This window comes from Falco punctatus (genome assembly GCF_963210335.1).
Source record: "Falco punctatus genome assembly, chromosome: 15".
Lineage (NCBI taxonomy): Eukaryota > Metazoa > Chordata > Aves > Falconiformes > Falconidae > Falco > Falco punctatus.
The window spans coordinates 23,481,089-23,497,354 of NC_137595.1; the positions used below are offsets into that span (position 1 = coordinate 23,481,089).

Here is a 16,266-nt window from a genome sequence, read left to right on the forward strand (position 1 = left end):
TCTGTAACACTGTCCTCCTCTTTTACAGCACTGCAACACTTCACAACTAACCCAGGGCAATATACAAGGACTTGAGATGCTCCTTCTCCGGTATCTGATTCCTTCTGCCAGTGTGCAGTGGCTCTGTATTCTACAGCAAAGCTTTTAAAGTAGCCCATCAGTGTAGGTTAAATACTCCTCACTTGGCAGGTTGCCTATCCATGTCAGGGAACACCTTCCCAGCAATGAACAGCACCCTTGGGCTGTGGAGGAGTCAGGTAGCAAATGGCATGAACCTAAGAAGAGTCGAGAACATGGCAAGGAAGAGCCAAGTCTCTTGACTGGTATGTGAAGAGAAAGGGGTAAAATGCTGACACATCAAACAACACATAGTGAACGGGACGGTGTGTGCTTGCAAGTGGTGTGCTCCAGCAGCCCCTGCACACACAGCAGAAGGAAAACACAGCAACTCCATCGCTCCTCCAAGCACAGAAGGGAGGTGGACAGTGGGTTCCTCTAGTCCAGAGGTCCAAGATGTGGTTCTGGCAGGGATCTGCATCTATTTTCACTCTCTTCAATAGCCAAAGGAGACAGAGGAACACCACTGGCTTAATGCTTTCATCAATGTGTGCACCTCAGCTATAGCTGAGCAGCACTGACACTCCAGGGTGTGCACTCCTAGGTGAGGAACAGCCAGTCCAGCTGATTGAGCAAAGCGGTCTTCCCGAAAGCAAGGCGGTATCAGCCAGAGAGGAGACACAGCCAATGGATTCAAGCATTATCTTCACCATCAAAGGAATAAAAAAGTGCCCTTTATCTAAGTGCTCGTCCCAAAGCCTAGGGGCCTTGCTTGTTTCTTAGGTGCGCTTGATGATGAGGTGACATTAGCAACCAAGATTGCTTGTGTTGATCCCTCTCCTGGAGACGATTCAGTCCCTGTGAGCCAGGCATCTGTCAGTGGATCTCTGCAGCTCATTACCCAGTGATGACACAGATTTTTTAGCTAGCACAGGACACAGTGGTCTGCTTTCTCCAAACACGTGAGCTGGCCCCCTGTCCCTCCTCTGGCTGCCAGCCAGCTTACAGTGCCACAGTGATGCCCAAGTCCTCATCTCTAAAGCCAGCCATGGTTCTAGGTCACAACTTCTGAATCCAAAATACAGAAGCTCACCTATCTGAGGGCCAAGCAAGCAGTCCCTGAGGACCCAACTCCTACACCCTCCTTAGCTGCATTTCTAGCTAAGAAGATTCTAATCTGTATTTGGCCTAGGCATTTTGCTACCCTTGTTTCACAATTACAGCAAAAATTAATGGTGAATGCCCTTCCTACCTGCATAAACCTGTCTCAGTGTCTTCCGGTGATCTTTTCTGCACCTCTAAAATCTGGACAGAAGACAGACACTCTTAAGATGTGTGGTAAAGCTCCTGGAGAAAACCCTCCTGAATGCTGCTGCACTCAGACTTCCTCCTCAGGCTCTGTTTGGAACCAGCAGCAGCAGTAGACAGTCTGAGAGCACCCTTGAACTAACTGAAAAGATGCCAGGAAGCCCATCAGAAACTTTACTCCTGGTCTCACAGAAGCACCCAGACAATGCAGCAATAGAGTAAAACTGTGCCAGAGAAGAAACATAGCTTGGGAGATCAGCTGGTGGGGGGACAGCAGCCACCTCTACTACTTCTCACAGCGCCTCAGCAGCATCTCAGCCTCTCCTGAAGACTGGCGATCGGAGTCCTGTGGCAAAAGGCAACAGCTCTGTACCCACATCACCTCCAAAAGAAGGGCCCAAGCATATGGAGGGCTGGCAGAAGCACTTCCCCCAACACCACAGCTCAGACATGTTCTTCTGCAGCCCTGGCAGAAGTTACCTGTGGGATGCTCGGACACAGCTACAAGCTACCAGCCAGCTGTCAGCACACACACCAAGACACCAGTACGCTGCTGGATGAATCCCAGCCTTACTCCCAACAGCCTCAAACTTGCCCCACACAGGCTGAGAGAAGGGACCATGGAGACTGCTAAACCTCAGGGAAACACAGATCACAGATTTGGTTTTGACCACATGGTCTGGGCAGTTATGTGAGAAAACACAAGAGCAGAGGTAGAGCAGTGAGTGGGATGCAGGCAGGTGGCACAGCATTCTCCTCCTAGCAAAGCTGCAAATACAAACCATGGTGGGGGATTTTTCCATCACTTGCAGACACTCTAGCTTTGTTAATCCTCTCATCCTTGTGCTCCTTGGTGCAAGCTTGCAAGTTGCCTTAATAAAGCAAGACAAAATGTAAAGAAGCCCAGCTGAATTGTGATGGCTCCATGTCCCTCCACTTCAGCCAGGAATGCTGACTACTCCCAGGGGCCCATTCTTGTCCAGAAATATTTCACTGTGCTACCTCATCCTATTCTCATTTTCCCATGCCCTCTCTCTTAATCTGAGAGTAAGATCAGTATCTAATTAGGCACACAAGCTGCTGTTTCCTACTCCAAAATTTACTGCAATATTTTTGAAAGAGCTGATCAATTGAAGCAGACCACGCTGTGGACATCAAGCCATTAATAATGATGGAGTTTCATCATTACCAAAAAAAAAAACCCACAAAATCCCCACCAAATTCCCACATGTAACAAAAAAAAGCAATAAAACAATACCCCGTGCTGGGCCACAGCTTGATACTGGAATCCCCTTCCCAGATTGTACCTGCTTTGGATTTTCGCCTCCTGTGGGGGTAGCCCACTCGCTCCTCCTCTCTCTCGGTCAAATATTCCCCCGTCTGGTATTTCCGACTTTTCTGTCGTCTCCTTTTCTTCCTTTTGATGTGGCTGTCATCTTCCTCCTCCTCGTTGGGCTCCCACAGCTGCCTGGGTGATTCCACTCTCCAGGGCAGCTCCCGATTCCTCCTCGTGTAACAGCTGCTCCTCTCAGACAGAGACCTGTCCCTGGCCCTGCGACTGTGATAGTGTGATGTCCTGTGGGATTTTCGCAGCCTGCGACGTTTCAAGGATGTCTCCTCCTCCTCTTCCTCCTCCTCTTCTTCCTGATCCTCCTCCAACAATGGTAAAATCTCCTGACCGCTCACATCACACTCTCCTGTCACACCAGCAGAAGAGCCAGCGATGCTTCCTGCAAGAAAGTGAGATCTCTAGCTGACAAAAAAGCCAAGAGTATCTACAAGAAAACCCCTGCAAGGCAGGACAGAAGGCAGGGACAAGGCCATGTAAAAAGGGAAAGGCTCACAGCCCACCCAGGACTCCCAGCTGGGTCTCCTAGCACCAACTCACCCGACTGACTGCGTGTCCGACTGCTCAGCACCACCGGAATGAAATCCCGAAAGTTGTTCTTGGGCTTCTTCTCAAGGTAACCTGTGGGGAAAACTGCGCCTTGAGAAAACATGCTACACATCTGTCCACGCAAGTCTGCTGGCCTGGGAAGGGCAGTTCAGCATCACATCGCAGCTCTGTTTTGGATCCCAACCCACTACGGGAAGCCACTAGCTCCAGAGGCTGTTCAGCTTCAGAGTAGCAACAGTTTGGCCACACGGGCATTAGGGTGACGGGAACCGCTGCAGCCCGACCCCGCAATAATACATTGCCATTCACAAGGGTACCTTCCTCGTGGCTGTCCCCACGGTGTGCTGGCGATGGGAACTCCGTCTTTGCTGGCCTCCTGCGCTTACGCTTTACCCTGAGACTGTTGTGATCTTTCACTGATCCCAGGCCGGTTCGGCCTTCTCGCTTGCCAAGGTCATGCAGATCGTCATGGTGTTTTCGCCACTGTGAATGGAGGACACGGACTGAAGCCTGAGCTGCCAAATGACTGAGCTGGAGTAGCAAAAAAGAAGGGACAAAACGCTGTCCCCTACTCATCATGCTGGTGCCCTCCAGCACTTTTGACACCCCAGATCCATTTTTGCTCTAGATAACCTGCAGACACGGGTACATTAATCCACTGCCAGGTAATGCCAAAGAGCATGGGTGGAAAGCCCTGTGCACTCAGCTGTGCCCTCCTCTGTGAAGAGCTCCCTCCTCGCCTCCAACCTCGCCTGCTAACCTTTGCTATAACCCAAGAGGCCCAGCCTATACCACCTACCTTCCGGCCATGCGCACTCCGGCTCCCCGATTTGCTTGGGGGCTCCTCACCATCCTGGGTTTGACACTTCAGTCTCTTGTGGGCCTGCCTGGCGTCCCCATCATGCTGCCGCTTGGACTTGCAGTGCATGCTGCCCTCTTGCTTGATTTGGCCTGCTCCTTTGAGTTTGACCTCACCAAAGGCCTGGGGAGCAGTCCCAGCTCGTAGACAAGTCACAGAGGTAAATGACATGTCACACTCCACTCGCTCCTTCTTGACCCTGCACAGATCCACCTGACGCACGCACTGGAGGGGCTCTACTGCTGGTGGCTCCTGGGAGCCTTCGCAGCCTAGCTCCTTGCGCTGACTCTCTGTGGGCACCTCTGAAATCATTCGCAGGCTCTGCTGCCCAGCTGCAGGCAGATCATGCGACAAATATGCTGCTAACACTTGGTTTTTAGGCTTTGCGTCCAACTGTTTGTGGCTACAGCTCCCCTGAGGAGCCTCAGTCTGTACATTACCCTCCTTACTGGAGTCAGCCTCTGGCTGATCACAGTCTTGACTCTTCTGTGGAATGTCCAGCTTCCCCTTCCCCCCTTTCACATCCACAGCATTGGTCTGAAGAGATGGACCAGCAACCAGTGGGACTGGATTGGCTGGCTCCTCATAGAGCTTGGGCAAGGCCCGGCAGCTCTTGCTCTTGGCTGCAGCTTCCCGTTCCTCAGGTGGGAGCCTGGGCAGCCCCTCTGGCAGGCTCTGGGCAGCTGTGCTGGACTCTGTGGGCTGCACGCTTGGGAATGTTGGGAGCTCACCTGCACCAGCTGGCTTACAGGAGCTGTTCTGGTTTGGGGGCAGCTGCCCTGCTGTAGAGATGCCGATCGAAAGCAGGGGGGTTTGATGATAAGGAGACCAGCCAAGAGGCAGAAGCTGAGGATTGGAAGGTTTTCCATTCACAGGGCATCGTGGGTACACACTTCCCTGGCCAGGATTCCAGGTGGACATGTCCTTGGACTGACACAAAGGAGCTCCTGGAGCAACTCTACCATGAAGTCTCCTGGCGGGATCCTGCTGTCCTTCTGTGCTGACCTGGTTGGATTTCTTCCCACAGGGAACCCCAGCACTGCGAGGCTCTCCCTGGTCAATGATGGAAATAGGCTCCTGCTTGGGAAGGTGGCGCGGATCTCTGCTGAAGCTCATGCCAGGGTCCTTGCTGAGCAGCAGCGAGGCAGGCACCGGGTTGGCGACGCCGACATAGGTGCCTGGAATGGTGCTGATGAGCGTGGTGTTCTTCACCCAGGAACCCTGCTCGCCATTGCGCAGGAATTCAGGGAAGATGACTAAGGGAGGGGTGGTGCCAAGACACGAGGTGACGCTGCTGCCCGTAGTCTGGGCTGCACGCTGGGACTTGGACAGGACTGTGGTGAGGAGAGCTTTGCCACTGGTGTGCACGGGTGTGAGGATGGGCATAGGAGGTGTTTTGCGTTGACTGGGTGGAGGCAGTTTCTGACGATTGGACTTGGAGGAGAGATCGAGAGGCATCTCGCTGCACTCTGGAGAGGAGACCATCTCACGCTCTAGCTGTGGAGGCGACTTCAGAGGAGAGAGTGAAGTGGCAGCCCCCGGTACTTGCGGCTCGGGAGCTGCCGGGGCTCTGGCGTGCGCACCAGTGCCAGCAGACGGAGCAGCACTCCCGCACGATGCTGCCAGCACAGCCTGGCTGGATGAGAGGGAAGGGCCAGCGGTGCATGAGGGAGCGCCCTCAGCAGCAGCCTGGGCACTGCTTCCACCTGAGGGCGAGGGGCAGCTAAACTGATTCACCTCCACAGACACCACTTTGGCGTCTGAAGCCAAGGGTCTGGTGACAGAGAAGGGGTAGGGGTAGGAGCGCAACTCTGGGGAAGCGATAATGCCTGGCAGGCAACGCTCGTGTATGTAGGAAGGCAGGACAGGGAGGGTGAGGGTGGAGGAGACCCCCAAGGTGGCTGGCAGCGTAGCCACACTGAGTGGCTGCCCGCAGCTGGGTGGTGGGATGTACACCAGTGACTGGCTCGGGCTCAGAACTGCCCCAGCCTGAAAGGTCAGGGGTAGTTTTTGCATAGCAGGGGCCTGAGATGTGGGAAAGCACACTCTGTTCAAAGTAAAAGTAGCAGGAGTGGAGGCAGAGGTGTTGCAGCTGGAGACAACCACAGACAACGTCCCTTCTGCCAGTGTGCCTGGCCCCTGTGCTCCAGTGCTTGGGGTGGTTTTCTCCTTCCCAGCAGGCTCGCTCTCTGGAGCCACAGAGCAGGCTGGAGGAGCATCAGCCTGCTTGTCACTGTGAGGCTCTGCAAGTGTCCAGGCAGGATCAGCACCACCGCTCTCCTGCTCAGCAGCTCTGGGGACTGGAGGCTCCTGCCCTCTGCCATCCCCCTGGCTCACCAGAGGGCCCAGGGCATCATCTTTCACAGTCTTTCCCACACGCTCAGGGTTTGGGTTGGGATCAGGTGGCTGCTCTTCCAGTTTGGGCCCCAGCTTTTCCTCCACCTTGCCATCAGCATCCAGCCCCTGGGCACTGCTGCCACCACTGCTGACTGCTGTGAGCTCCACCTGCAACAAGAAGGGAGAAGAAGGTGTTCCTGAGAGCTGTGAAAGTGGCTCCTAGCACAACAGGCAGGACCTCCTCTCTATGCCCCGCTCAGGACACAGAGGCAGAAATGGCAAACAGTTCTTGACAAACTAGAGCGCTGCTTTGCCTTACTGCACCTAAGTGCACCACCTTCAAGAAGGAGCCTGCGAGACCCATTAGGGTAGATGCTTTTGTTTAGCTTGTTCCACCAGGGAAAGCCTTCTTGAACCCAGATGTGCACACGAGGAGCTCACCTCGGAAAGGCTGCTGCTGACGCAAAACTCTTGAGACCCCAAGTGCTGGGAGCTGCTCGTTTTAGACTCCTCATCAGAAAGGGGGGCTCTCCTAGTCGAGGAACAAGACACAGCATTACGAAAGCCCAAGACACCCTCCCAGGATCCTACCCCTCCCTGTCCCCGCATGGGACAGCAGATCAGCTGGCAGCCTGAAGCAGCATGCCTGCTCCAGGTAGCTAGCTCCTCATCAACACATGTTATGTGGCCACTGCAGGCTGAGGGGATGAGGAACACTGCTGTCCACTGCGGCCTCCCTCTCCCAGAGCTCTGCCCGCTGGATAGCACCTCCTCACACAGAAATGCTTACCCTACACCACCTACGGGCCTGACAAGACCTTCTCTGTGGCACAGCAGCTCTGTGCACCCTCCTTACCCATGGCCATTTTGGCACACACCCCCTGGTGTCACCATGGGCCAGCCCAGCCCTCCCTGGCTGCGCTGCACTGCACCACAGTCCGGCTCCACACATCCACTCCCAACCCCTCCGCTTCCTGTTCTGCCCCACCACACGTTTCCAGTCCCATCCTCCCCCGAGCCCCATCCTGCCCGTCTCTTCTTCCACAGGCACCTCCGCACTCCCCATTCCTCTGTCTCCCAGCCACGCTCACTCCCTGCCCTGGGACTCCCCAGCCCAGCCCTGCTGCTCCCCGCCAGCCACAGGTGGACATCTCCCCCCAGCGCCAAAGCTATCTGGGCTCAAGCCGTCCGTAACAGAAGCAGCAGGTGCGGGCAGCCGCCTCGGTGTGCAGTGCCCTGCTGGCCTGCGCGTCTGACCCTTTCTCTTTGGAAGACAGTTTCTGAGCGGAAAGCCTGAATTTGGGGTACGGACTGTGAGCTCTGTGGAAATGGAGCACACCGAGGAGACAGTTGTTCTTGGCATCTGCGAGAACCCTGCACAGGAGACAGCGCTTGTGTCTTCAGTGCCCTGGCCTGGGACACTCCTGCCCCAGCAGTATTTACCCCACAGGGATTCTCTACTCTTGAAGGAACCAACCTCCAGCTCAGCTTCTGCTGCTGACGTGATTTTTCTGGATTTGCTCCCCTAACCCCCAGGCTTTCACCACAAAGTAATGGACACAAGCTACAGGAGCCAGCTTTCTCCTCAGGCTCCCGCATCCCCAGCACAGGCACCCCGCTCCGGGCTGCCTCACAACCCCCGTGACAGCCTGGTCCCTTCGAGCGGCTCCTGCCCCCTCGGCAGCAGTTTGGCAGGGCCCCTCCAGCCCAGCCTGGCCACAGCAGGCCGGAGAGGCCTGTCACTAGCGAGGGGAGATGGGGGGCCGGGCCGGGCTGTGGCGCGGCGGCCGGGTTGGCAGGGCCCAGGCCGCCTCAGCACAGCCGGCGGGGCTCGGGCTGCCGCACAAGGGGGCCCGGACGTGGCCAGGCCCCGGGGCCCAGCCCCGCGCTAGGGCAGACCCGGCCCCGCCGGAGCGAGAGGGACCTTTGCGGGGCGGGGAGCGGGGGTCCCGGAGCCAGCCCGCCGCCGCAGCCCGGTCCCCGAGGAGCCCTCAGGCGGGCGGGCGGGCGGGCGGGCGGAGCGGGGCCGGGGCCCGCCACACACAGGCGGGCGACGCGGCGGTGAGACGCCAGGGGGCGCCCGAGCGCAGCCGGCTGCCCGCGGCACGGCGGGCGAGCGGCCGGGAGCTGGACAGCGGGGCCCGGCCCTTCCCCGCCACCGGCACCGCCTCCTCCCGCCACCGGCTACTTGCCAGGGCGGCGGGGCCGGCTCTGCCCCGTGCCGGGCCCAGGCCCTGCCAGCTGCCGGGACGGCCCCGACGGCAGCCCCGGCCCCGGTGCTGCGGCCTGCCCCGCCTCCGGCCCCGAATGCCGCCGACCGCGGCTCCTCCACAGGCCGGCCCGTGCCGCGGCGTGGGGAGCCCACCACACCCGGCTGCAGGGCACGGGGACAGCACGGCCAGCCGGTGCCAGCTGCCTCCCACCTGGCCCCAAGCGGGGCAGGCAGCCAAGGGACAGCGCTCGGCTGCAGCCGGCCCGCTGTGCCCGTCTCACTCGCACCCCGAGCTTTGATGTTTGCTGTCAACTAGGAGTAGCTCCAAGTGGTTTAGGAGAGGCAGAGGGCAACGCCATCCCCAGCTCTTATCTGAGGGACACACAGCAGGCCAAGCGGCTGCTGAGGGCTGAAGATGATCTCTGCCCGCATGTCTGCCTCAAGCAACAGTCTGAACTCTTCCCTGTCCCACCGCTCTTCTGACCGGCCCTCGGAGGACTCGCCGCCAAAAGCCTCAACACCCACAGTGAGGAACGACAGGTACGTGCTGCCTTCAAGCCCGTCAAACTTTTCTGGCTCTGGCAAATGCAATGAACGCACGTAGTAGCCTCAAGGAAGCCACAAACTGATCAGTTTTGAGAACTCCCCCAAGAGCTGTGGAATAAAAAGGTGATGCAAAGCCACGGGGCAGCCCAAGAACTCGTCTTGATCGATTCTGCCTCCCAGCCACTAATCCTCCCTAATCTCCTATTTGGTGGCATGTCACAACTCTCCCTTCTAATCATTTGGTCTGTACTAACCCTCCTGGGTCACCGCCGACAGGTCTTAGCTGCTTGGCTCGCAGCGGGTCAAGCTCTTCCCCTCTCTGGCAGTTAAGAGCACACGTCTGCTGAAGCCAAGAGCACATGCAGACAACTCAGCCTTGTCACCCACCAACGTCATGGATGCACTACAGCTACACGCAGCCAGCAGTTCCTCTGCAGAGAACTCCAGCATGCTCTGCTTGTGGGCCTTCCTTGTTGGAGCACGGGATGTGGGGACCAGCACAGAATGCCACTGTTTAACCACACACCCATCCCCTCCCTGCAGCTCTTTTGCACCTCAGTCCATTTTACACCATAGTAAGAACAGGTTAAGCCAGCACCAGCTCCCTTCCCGGAGCCTTTCCCGATCCCTAACGCACTTTCTCCACTCTCTTCCTCCTTCCCCTACCATGCCGCCCACGCACCTCACCTCTCCTCGTTGAGGCCACACATGCGAATCCGGTCTGTGCTGGTCCAGTTGTGCACCCCACTGTAAAGAGGTGCTGTAGAGATCATGACAGCTGCTCGTCACCAACCGAGACTTGCTGGGGCTCACGGGGCCACTCTGCCTACAAAAGAAAAACAGAGGATTAGTAACTCTCCCTGGGATGCTCGCATTCAACCTTGCTTGAAAAAGAGCCATCCACAGCTTCGCTGTCAGGCAGGTTTGGTACAATACCCAAAATGCTACACCTGTGCCTGGAAGATGGCTAGAAGACACCAGTAGCGCCTTGGGACAGAATCCATGGTACGTTCATCCTCATATTAAACAATGTTATTGCCAAAAACCTCTAGCTACCCTGAGAGTTTCACACAGGTGCCTTTGCACACATATGCACCCCTCAAAAGAGTCCTCCACTCTTCTTCTCCCCCTTCCAGAGGAGCCTCCAGACCCCGGTAGTGAGCCGCAAGACCAAGCTTCTTCATGATGGTCTGTTACAATGCTGGCATCCCCATAGCTTCATATAACTTTCATAAACTGGCACACAGCGGGTTCAAGGGGGAAAGCCTCAAACAAGAAGGCAGCTGGGGTGCCCTGCAGGGGAGCAGAGGTTTGCCAACAGGGCCGCAGACAGTGCCATCAAGTGATTATCCCCTCCCTCTGTCAGGAAGGTGCTGGTATTCAGTGGGATTACGGGTGGAAAACATGAGGAAATCCAGAGATCCACGAGCATCCAAGATTCACTGTCCGCTGGAGGAGCTTTTGAGGGAGAACGTTGCAGCCAATCGTGCAGCACTGGGTGTTCAAGCATTAAGGCAGCTTTGCTGCTCAAGTCGTATCAGGGAAAAAGCAACGAAGGAAGAGTGGCTCTACTGTGCTAACAAGTGGACTTGGTCGAACCAAGTAGGACTGATGCCAAAAGGCAGAGAGAGATGCTGTCAAAGAGGTTCTCGCTTCAGAGAAATACTAAACACACGAAGGTAAAGCAGGCATAGAGCCACAGCAATGCTCTTGGTGCAGCGGGTGAGAGTGGGAAGAAGCTGAAAGTGACACATGATCCCAAATCTCCCTCGGTTGTCTTTTCCCTGAAAAACCTCCTGGTGACAGAAGGACTGAACAGGACAAGAAGCAGCTTGCACCATCCGTTTATGCTGAAACGAGCCACGCAGGGATCTACCAGCCAGCAGCTCAAGGGATCAAGATGTGGAACTGAATGACACCTCTGAACACAGCTGCTGCCAGATATCCTCACCCCAGCCCAAACATGCCAGTGAGGATCCTCCAGACAGGAAAGAAGGGTCAGGCACCCAGGAGAAATCGGGGCAAGGTAACTTGTTTGCGAAAAAGAAGCAACTGACCCATCTGCACATATGAGGGCACAAGTGAGCAAACAAACTAGGGAAATCAGAGGTTACGAGAAGAGGGGGAAACCTGCTAAAAGATACATACCTTAAGATGGAAGAAATACTGTATAATGGAGGGAGACTCAGGCAGACGCTAAGACAGAGAGCAGGGTCATACCCAAAGAGAATGAGAGGTGGCTTGGAGCAGGAAGGGGAGGAGTCTTTCGATGCTTGGAGAGAAATGCAACATAAAGGAAATAGGGGAACAAACAATCTGCGGGGATTTCACCATCTTAGGCTAAACTGAAAGAAGGGAAAGAGAAAAGTTCTGCCCCTGAGCACAGTGGCAGGACAGATGCTTCAGAAGATATCAAAAGGGACCTTCTGTGCAATGGGGGAAGGGGATGCACACGGCTGCACGATGTAGAACAGGAAGGAGTTGGAGATGAGCTGAAGCCTCAACTAAGCACAGATCAGGCATGACCCGAGAACGGGCTTGGCAAGGGAAAAATGATAGTGGCGTGGTACAAGGAGCTGGGAGAAACAGCACATTTTGAGTACTTGAGTGAGAACCGGTCAACAGAGGAGGCACAACGGCCACGAGAAGACAGCCAGCAGGACATAGTAACAGAGATAGACACTGTTTCATGAATTCTTGGCCTCTATCCTCCACAGACCATGTGGGACACGTGCCAAAGACAGGCATTTCACAGGGAATGAAGAAGAACAGAAGAGAAAAAGCATCAATATTTTAACTCAGAGAAGGAATAAACTGGGGGCAAAACAACAGACGTGGTCTCCAGTGCAAACCAGCACGAACAGCAAAAGAGCAGCACCCTTAAGAAGGCAGCCCAGGAAGTTTATTGAGAAATGCAAGGATGAGCAGCTTCCCGATGCAATGCCAAACCAGAAAGAGCAACTGCAGCCTTCCTGGGTCAAACACACTTTTAGTCGAGTCGACACAAGGAAACCGAGCAAAATTTTTGTCTTCACTTGGTGCAGCTTAAAATGACTTTAATCAGATGTAATTAAACTAGCAGGAACCCCTTGGAGAACACAACTAGGGCATGGCTTCACATGCCTGCCTTCGAGTAGAAGAAGCTGTTGAAGAAATTTTTGAAGCCCTTCTTTCCCTTCGCCACTTCAATCATGTCACTGAAAATGTGCAGGGTCCTGGTAAACTTGATCAGGGAGTTGATCTCTGTTTAAAACCTTTTCTTCCCCCCGCCCCTTTTCCCCTGTGGCTGGACTGGTTTTAACCCATACTAGCTCCTCGGTCAGGTTCACCAAGAAGGAGAGAGGGCACAGACTGGCACAGAATCTGCTTAATCACCACGTCTGCCAAAGGAAGTATATATGAAACCACAGTCTTATTTTGATTTAGCTAAATAGGTGCCCAGCCAATTCTAAGTAATGCCAAAGAAAACTAGTTTAGAATGAAATAAGAACATAAACACAACACTTTGTGTGGAGAGTCTCGTCATGTGGTATTAAAGCTCCTTCACCTCTCAAAACAAAATGTGCTCTAAGAATTGTGAACAAGGTGCCGAACACATTCACCACCAACAACAAGCCCTTGGAGAGGCTTTTAATCAAACTAACGTGGTGAATTAAAAGAACGGGGGTATTTTTTGTTCATTAAGGCAAAACCTCTCATCATTTTGCAAAAGGAGAGGATGCTACTCTGCAAACCAGTCTCTCTTCCAGGCTCCAGAAAAAGCAAAGCAGAAGATGTTTTCCTTGTAGTAAAAGCATGCTTTTACTCAGGTTAGTGATGGCTCAGCTACAGGTGGAAGTTCCCTTGGATTAAGTCAAGAAATTACTCTCTGTTATGTAATACCACTGTCCAGCTGATGGAAACAAGTTTCCTGAGATTAAGTTCTTCGGGAATGGGTATTTTCTAATAATTATCTCTAGACAAATCTTCCTTGCACTAAAATCACAACAGCACCGAGACAACTGTCATTTCAACACAGGTCAAGCTGAGGGTGGCAGGACAGGCTGCTGTTGCCTTCACCTACCAGCTCCCTCATAGCTGAAGATAATTAAGCCCACATAATCTCCAAGATGACCCCTCTTAAAATCCTGCCTGCTCCCTAGCTCTCAGGGATGCTAACTTGAGTTGCCCAAGGTAAGGCTTCCTAATCAAGTTTTCCACTGCAACACTGCACCTCACACACCTCCCACCCCAGTGTTAATGGGGAAGAGGGGTACAGGATTTGCACAACAGATTTGCAAGCTACCCCACTGAAATCCAGTCTCCTCCCTACCTTGCAAATAACAGTGACAACTCAGCCAGATCCGTTCTCTGACCTGACTCAACACTCAGCTTCTCAAGCGCTTATGTTGGCAAATACATACAGCAACTTCTCTGAGCCGACACCTAACTTCCAGCCATGGATAGCAGTTTGTTTTTTTACTGGAGCGTTTTGTACCATTGGCATTTGCCCAAACAGATGTCACATCTACATTGCCACCTAATCTAACTCACTTTTGTACTGCTTTGGTCAGGTCAACCAGAGCCATGATCTTCTAGTCATTCAACTCTATGGCAATTTGGGTGGACCAAGACCCAGGGGTACAGAAAGGGAGGCTTTCCCACGTTCCTCACAGGTACAGCTTATACCAACCCACTTCTCCACAGTGCAAACACATTCCACTTTAGGACTGTGCTTCCCTGACCCCCCCCCACAAGAAGTTTTTCATGCATTTTCCTGCTCTGTGAATTTCCAAATACTAAAATGACTTGGATTTCAAGACACTTACCTTTCCTCTCCCCCATCCCAGCACCAACACGTGAGCTACATGCCAACAGATCACCACTGTCTCAGCTGCACGCTGACTACGCAGGCACAAGATGACAGTTACCAAAACGCCAGCAGCCAGACTCCCAAAATCCCCCAGTGCAAGGCTTCCCTGCATCTGGGCTATGGGCAGGCACATTATTCCCCAACACAGGTTGGAGAGCACCGCACGACAGCGTTCCAGCAAGGGCCTGACAAGTGGCAATATGCACCATTGCCAAGCAGCCAGGGTTCAGACGACGGCACAAGCTCCCCAGGACGAACAGCAGCTTCGCCTTTCCCTGCTGCATGAGCAGCAGCCATGGCGCAAGCCTCACGAGGCCAAGAGCCAGCTCCAGAGATCTCATAGTGGATCACATCGGTAGGAACTCAGTGCAGCTTGACAAATAAAGCAATGCGCTCGGCTGGGCTGCAGGACCTTTACAGACACAGTAAAACGCTGCCCGTCAGCGGTGCCTCCTTTCGCGCCAGCAGCGCTCTCGGCTGCTGCATTAAGTGGGCCAGTGGCACAGAGAAGGAAAGGAAGACTTTCCAGCCCTACGGTATCAAAAAGAGGAAAGCCCAACACATCCCTCTGCAGCAAGAGATCGGGAGGATGCGGCAGCTCACCTCTCCGAGGTGCTGTACGGCTCCTTTGCCCAGGGGGCACTGCAGAAGGCCGGGAGGGACGCACTTTGACCCTGGAAACACACCCGCACAAGACACCTTTGTAAGGTTCATTCCCAGAGAGGACCGAAACCTCGCAGGCAGGGTTTCCTTCCCCCAGATGGCTACCAAATACAAAACTAGGCAGGCTGCTGGAAACTCAAGCAGGACTTGCCACTCAAGAGTGCATTGCCCACGAGACGGCTACTTTGATGGGAGTAAAAGAAGTGGAATAAGGCAGCACATGCCCCTGCAGCAATTCAGAGAGGCTCAAATGGGCCAGAAGGAAACGGTCTGCATCGAGGGGAATGGTCTCCTTCACTTGCAATAGTTTGTTCACTTTGGCAATCTTTGTTGCCATTAGTAACACAGGCAAGAAATTATATTTGTTTTTTTATGTGATTATTGGGCATCCATTTGAGGTACAGAGGTACAGAGTGAGCACCAATCCTGAGAGGTGCCTGAGATGCCTTAACTCTGAGCATTGCTTCAGAAAACCCTTTAAAGCCAACTGCTTGAAAAAAAAAAAAAAATAAATTACACAATCAAATCAAAAAAATCCTGACAGTCCTCTCGCAGGACTCACTACAGGTGTGATACATAGCAAGGGAAAAATTTTAAAAAGAAAACCGAAAAAAAGGAAACAGTTTATCTTATATTACGTTACCACTCATGCAGAGGTCAGAAACCGTAGCAGAATTGACCTCCACCAACTGGGGTGGAACAAAACGCAGCACGGACAGGACATGCCACCTTCACTGCCCGTTGTGGTGGGAGACAGTGCCAGACGCAGGGTCCGGCCTGTGGCCCGCGCGGCAGCCCCAAGCTCGGTTTTGGTTTCCCACTGGCTGTACAGCAGCCCCGACTGATGCGGAGCTGAGCCAGGCTTTGCCTACATGCATTTGCTTAAGCTGATTTAAAGACACAGTAACACCGCAAGTAATTATAGATACTTGGCACGATGAATTGGAAATAAAAAAGAAAAAATCCATCCCCATTTGAAAAAAATAAATAAAAGTTTGCTGCATGTTCAGTAGTCCGTTCATAATAAGTCCCAGATGTGGTGCAATGGGTGTCACTAAACACTTGCTCACTCGAGACAGCAAGGCTGTCCCCATGAAAGCCCAGTCTCACAAATTTTTAAGAACTGGAATAAAAGAGACACTGAGGAGGCTAGCGTTAAAAAACGTAGTATCTGACAAGGTGCAGACCATCCGAAATACTGCATCCAGAGCAGTATTTCCTGCTGTCACAAAATACAGCCTCCTGTCCCCACGAGACAAGCTGGCATGCCAGAGCCCAGAGGTCCCAAGGGCGGTTTTGTTCTGAAGGCCAAGCTGCACCAGCACTGGGTCTCCGACACCCCCCCAGAAAGGCATCTCCAGACACAGGTGACAGTGACAGAGCTGGTGCCCTCGATGGGCACCATGCAGCCTCCAGCACTGCGCTGGCACTGGGACTGGCTAAACCCAAAGGCTGACGAGGATGATGAAAAAGGGAGGGTGGGGAAGGGAAGGCGAAAAAAAGACATGGCGAAAGAAAGAGGTGGGCATGCTGCG

At 53.9% G+C, this 16,266-nt stretch overlaps 1 protein-coding gene across 3 annotated transcripts in view; it reads right to left on the reverse strand.

Annotated features, from left to right (window-relative positions):
- The window catches only part of LOC308053690 (BCL-6 corepressor-like protein 1), a 36,717-nt gene that overhangs the window by 13,249 nt on the left and 7,202 nt on the right, over window positions 1–16,266 (reverse strand). The window contains exons 2-7 of one of the 3 annotated variants that reach the window (XM_080365245.1): window positions 9,899–10,042; window positions 6,900–6,990; window positions 4,062–6,626; window positions 3,580–3,793; window positions 3,254–3,334; window positions 2,673–3,095 (exon numbers count right to left, since the gene is read on the reverse strand). In XM_080365245.1, the coding sequence (XP_080221371.1) occupies window positions 2,673–3,095; window positions 3,254–3,334; window positions 3,580–3,793; window positions 4,062–6,626; window positions 6,900–6,990; window positions 9,899–10,042 (3,518 nt within the window). The remainder of the gene's footprint in view (window positions 1–2,672; window positions 3,096–3,253; window positions 3,335–3,579; window positions 3,794–4,061; window positions 6,627–6,899; window positions 6,991–9,898; window positions 10,043–16,266) is intronic. The other 2 variants (XM_080365244.1, XM_080365246.1) reach the window with 2 other exon arrangements.